Source organism: Solanum verrucosum, unplaced genomic scaffold (assembly GCF_900185275.1).
Source record: "Solanum verrucosum unplaced genomic scaffold, falcon-dt-bn FXZP01000007.1, whole genome shotgun sequence".
Taxonomy (NCBI): domain Eukaryota; kingdom Viridiplantae; phylum Streptophyta; class Magnoliopsida; order Solanales; family Solanaceae; genus Solanum; species Solanum verrucosum.
Window position 1 is genome coordinate 6,171,927 of NW_026020177.1, and position 4,080 is coordinate 6,176,006.

Below are 4,080 nucleotides of genomic sequence, written 5' to 3' on the forward strand. Positions count from 1 at the left end.
ACATCTCATTTGAACCCAAGGCAAAAATGGGGTCTACCAAGTGATACCTTGGCTAACCCAAAAAATGAACCTTGAGAGCATATCCAAGTCGTGCCACAACGTTAAATAAGGTGCTTCTTTGGAGGCAACCCAATCTTTTATGTTTAATTTTTGTTTATTGAATAACGGGTGTTGAATGTGCAGGTTGAAAAGTTGAAATTAAAATGGCAGCTAAGCGAGCAAAGGTCCAGTCGGCGACTCACTGAACAGGTCGGCGAGCCCGACTTGGATCGCTATTGAAACCACCTAGCTTACTACATGTTCTGTAAAACTTGGCGAGCTAAAGTACCACTCAGAGCTTCACCGAGTGGGTCGACAACGTAAGTCGTGATCGCCGACTGGCGCGTGAACTGAAAGGTCTTTAAGGCCAAATTGTTTTAAATTAAAAAATCTCCCTCATTTCATACTTTTTTACTACCACATATTTTCTTGCTTTCGTACTAGTTTTCTTAAATTTGTGTGGGATTTACAACTCGGGGAGGATCTTTGGGATTCATTGCTAGCTTAGCATTTTAAATTTTTGGCATCTAAGGTTGGTTTCCCGAACCCTACTTTACATTTTGTTGAAATTGAATGCTTGATAGTTGTATGGTTGTTCTATGTGCTTAGTGTTGATTTGTTGACAATATGGAGTGTTGTTTACCCGTATTTAGTCTAAATCTTTGTTAATTGCCCTTAATTTGTGAAATCCCGTGTCTAAGCATGTTAAAATTGTTGGGTTATGTTGAATTTCTTGTGGGTCTAGTGGGGGTGAACTCTAAGTAACCCCGAATTGTGCTAATTGCTGGATTTTGCCTAATGATAGAGTGGTTGATGTCATTCTTAAGGGAAAAATAAGTCAATTGGTCGATTTTGGCCAAATCGGAGTAAGTCTGAGTACACTGTGGGCATGGGTAGTATGGGTCTGAATCTAATTGCATAGAGAAATAGTTTAATTTTGTCTTCATGGGCTGAGGGTTAGATTTTGATGGTCAGGGTAAAGATCTGGCATGATGGACTATTCGGCGAGCTGGGTCGAGCTCGTCGAGTGGTTCGACAGTTCGCCAAAAGTCCCTTCGATTGCCTTTTAATTCTCTATTTTGTTGGCTTGATTCTGTAACTTTTGGTGATATGCCTGAGCTCGCCAACTTCGCTCAGCGACTCGCCGAAAGACCCTTCTAATCGCCCTTATGCGCCCAAAATTCCTGAAATTATTATGTAACATCTGGCAAACTACTTCTAGTTCACTAAATGGTGTCACCAATCCATTGAATTGCCCTAGACATCACCTAATTGTGATTATTTTTGAGTTATTTTACTCAGGAACTTGCCACGAGCCTGACTTGGCTCTTCAAAGGGGTTCAGCGACTCACCGAATGGTTCGGTGAGTCTTCTTACAACTGTTACAATGCGATTTTTTCTAAACTAAGTCTAATGTTATCAACATTGTTTTACAGGTATGGCTAGACCCATAGTAGCAGGAAAGAACCAACCGCCCCAAAAAGGGCTAGAGGGATACTGATCAATGAGGAGGTTGCAGCCTCTCGGTCCCCCGCTAACAAACTTCTTCCAAAAAGGGGAATTGGCAAGGGTAAGGGTCATGTACAACCCACACCTTTGGAGGGGAGCTCCAATAGTGAGGGTTTCTATGGTACACACTTCACTACTTATGACAATGAGGGCCAATCTGAGGGCAATTCTACGTCCTCCATATCCGAGCCAGAAAATAACTAGCTCTTACAAGCTAGGAGAGCGGAGCTACACTCCAAGACTATGAATGATCTGTCTAGGATCCCAGTTCCTCCTGTGCCTCCTCCTCCTCCAGCTCCAGCTCAGACAGTTGTACAGGCTCCACTAGATTAGGGTCTTCCACTTTGGTCACTCAACAGCCTAAAGGCCGAGGGTTTGATGACTATTCTAGAATAAAAGTGGTTTTCTATCGATGGTGTGGTCATAGGTATCTTGAGGTGTGGAACACCCTAAAGTTCCACATATTTAAGATTTTCCCTAAACCCCGAGGCCCCTACATCCCTACTTGGGTCTGGGAGTTATATTCAGCTTATAGGGAGCTGGTATCGATGGGAAAAATAAGGCCAGTACATTCATGCTAGTTGACTTTGTGGTTGTTCGGGGGAAGAAGGTGAAGTGTAGCAGCACGGAGATTTATGAGGTACTTAGGTGGTTACAGGACTTCATGCATGACTATATTGACCTCATTAAGAAAAAGGCCCTAGATAATCTTAAGGGTTAGTTGGCACCCCTCATTTCTGATATGACATCGAAGTGGATCGAGGCCGGTGCACCGATTGAGAAGAAGAACTTGAATGTGGATGCCATATAGTAGTTCGAGTTTATTAGCAGCACCATCATGCCTTCGCAGAATGAGTCGATCCTCTGACACCCAAAGGTTGCGTGCCTAGGTTCTATTATGGATTGACAAAGGCTGAACTTGGGTCTGATCATTGACCAAGAGATGGCCATGAGGGCCAAGCAGATGCAAACTTCCCTTCCATTTCTGGTGCTGATCACTGAGCTGTGTAGGCAGGACTGTGCCCCTATGAATGAGAAGATGGATGCAGAGGTGACACCCACTTGCTCTACTAACATCCGGCGGATTGTGGCCGAGTACTTGAGAGATGAGGTCGACGGGAGGAGGGCTGCACCAGTGGATACATCCCTGGTAGTTGAGGTTGATTTGTTGTCGGCTGAGGCAATACTTCCCCCTCAGGCATGTGAGCCTACACGTACCTCTGGTCCTTCTTCTTCTGCTACTCCAAGTTTTACTGTTGCACCCCATCCCACTACTTTTGTCGTTGCTACCACTGCTTCCCTACCCCCTATCACCTAGGCCATGTTATATAAGATGGGCCATATGGCTCAATCTGCCGATGTGCGTGCCTTCCGGGTTGAGGTTGTTGTGTTTGGGATGATAGAGTGGGCGATTGGTGTTGCTTTGGCCCTAATCAGGGTTGAGATTAGAGAGCACCAGGAGTTGATTGATGGCCACAAGATGGCTCTAGATGCTTTTATAGTGAGGGTTGAGGCATGCGAGTAGGGTCAGTGTGATTATGCTGTTTGATGGCCTTGAGGGCCGATATTGTTGAGTTGAAGAAAGATTTGGACGAGCTGAAGTCCATAGATATGTAGATGTTATTCGGCGTAGTTGAGATCCTCAACATCCCAAGCGCAAATGTTCCTACCAGTTCAGAGATTCCTCTGCCTACTACGACCGGAGATGTTGATAGAGAGAGCACAACTATTGAGTCTGACTCAGAGACTGATGAGAAGGAGCTCGATATTAGAGACGCAGCCATGTATGATGATCTAGCAGATCTGGAGGGCATCATGGTCGAGATAGCTAGGCAGGCATCTCTTAGGGAGACGTCGATGGTGAGTTCTAGCAGAGCCAAGGATGCTACTTAGCAGGGAACGGATGCCTAGATAGATGGAGTCACCGACATGCAAACTTCACCCCAAGCTTAGCCTAGTAGGATGACTCTTTTGCCTCCATTTCTATTTTTAGATTGTTTTGTTTCTATATTTCTTTGCATTTGAGGACTACTGCTAGACTAGTTTGGTGGGGTGAGGTATTTTTTATACCTACCTCTTTTGGGTTGTTTTTGTGGACGTTTGCCATTGTTGTTTTTTGAATATTGGATCGCATTTTATGTTTTTATATACATGTGGCTTTGATCTATTGTGTGTCCATTGTTTTGACTTGCAAATGGTTTTTGAATCAATTTTAAAAATTGCCACCTCTTGTGTGTTTGAAAGTGGCAGTTCTCTTGCAATTTTGAGTGTGAGTTGTGGTTAATACTGATGACTTGAATAGTTTTCTCAATTGAACGATATGAGTGTGCCGCTACAATGAGGCAAATTAAGTTACATAGGTCATATATGAACTCCTAGCATCTCATTGTGACTAGCTAGTTATTGAGTTGATCTCTTGTGATGATCATTGCACGCTAGCTGAAATTTGTAGTCTTGTTTGATGATTATGTCGAATGCCAAGAGTGGTGAGGTTGTTTCAAAATATGTGCTTGGTCATACCTAGAATTTTCC

The 4,080-nt window shown here is 43.8% G+C and overlaps 1 protein-coding gene across 1 annotated transcript; it reads left to right on the top strand.

Moving 5' to 3' along the window:
- Window positions 1-2,881: 2,881 nt before the first annotated feature.
- LOC125829140 (uncharacterized) lies at window positions 2,882-3,441 on the top strand. The gene is made up of 2 exons (XM_049508397.1): window positions 2,882-3,061; window positions 3,166-3,441. The coding sequence occupies exons 1-2, from the start codon at window positions 2,882-2,884 to the stop codon at window positions 3,439-3,441; spliced, it is 456 nt and encodes a 151-aa protein (XP_049364354.1).
- Window positions 3,442-4,080: the final 639 nt, after the last annotated feature.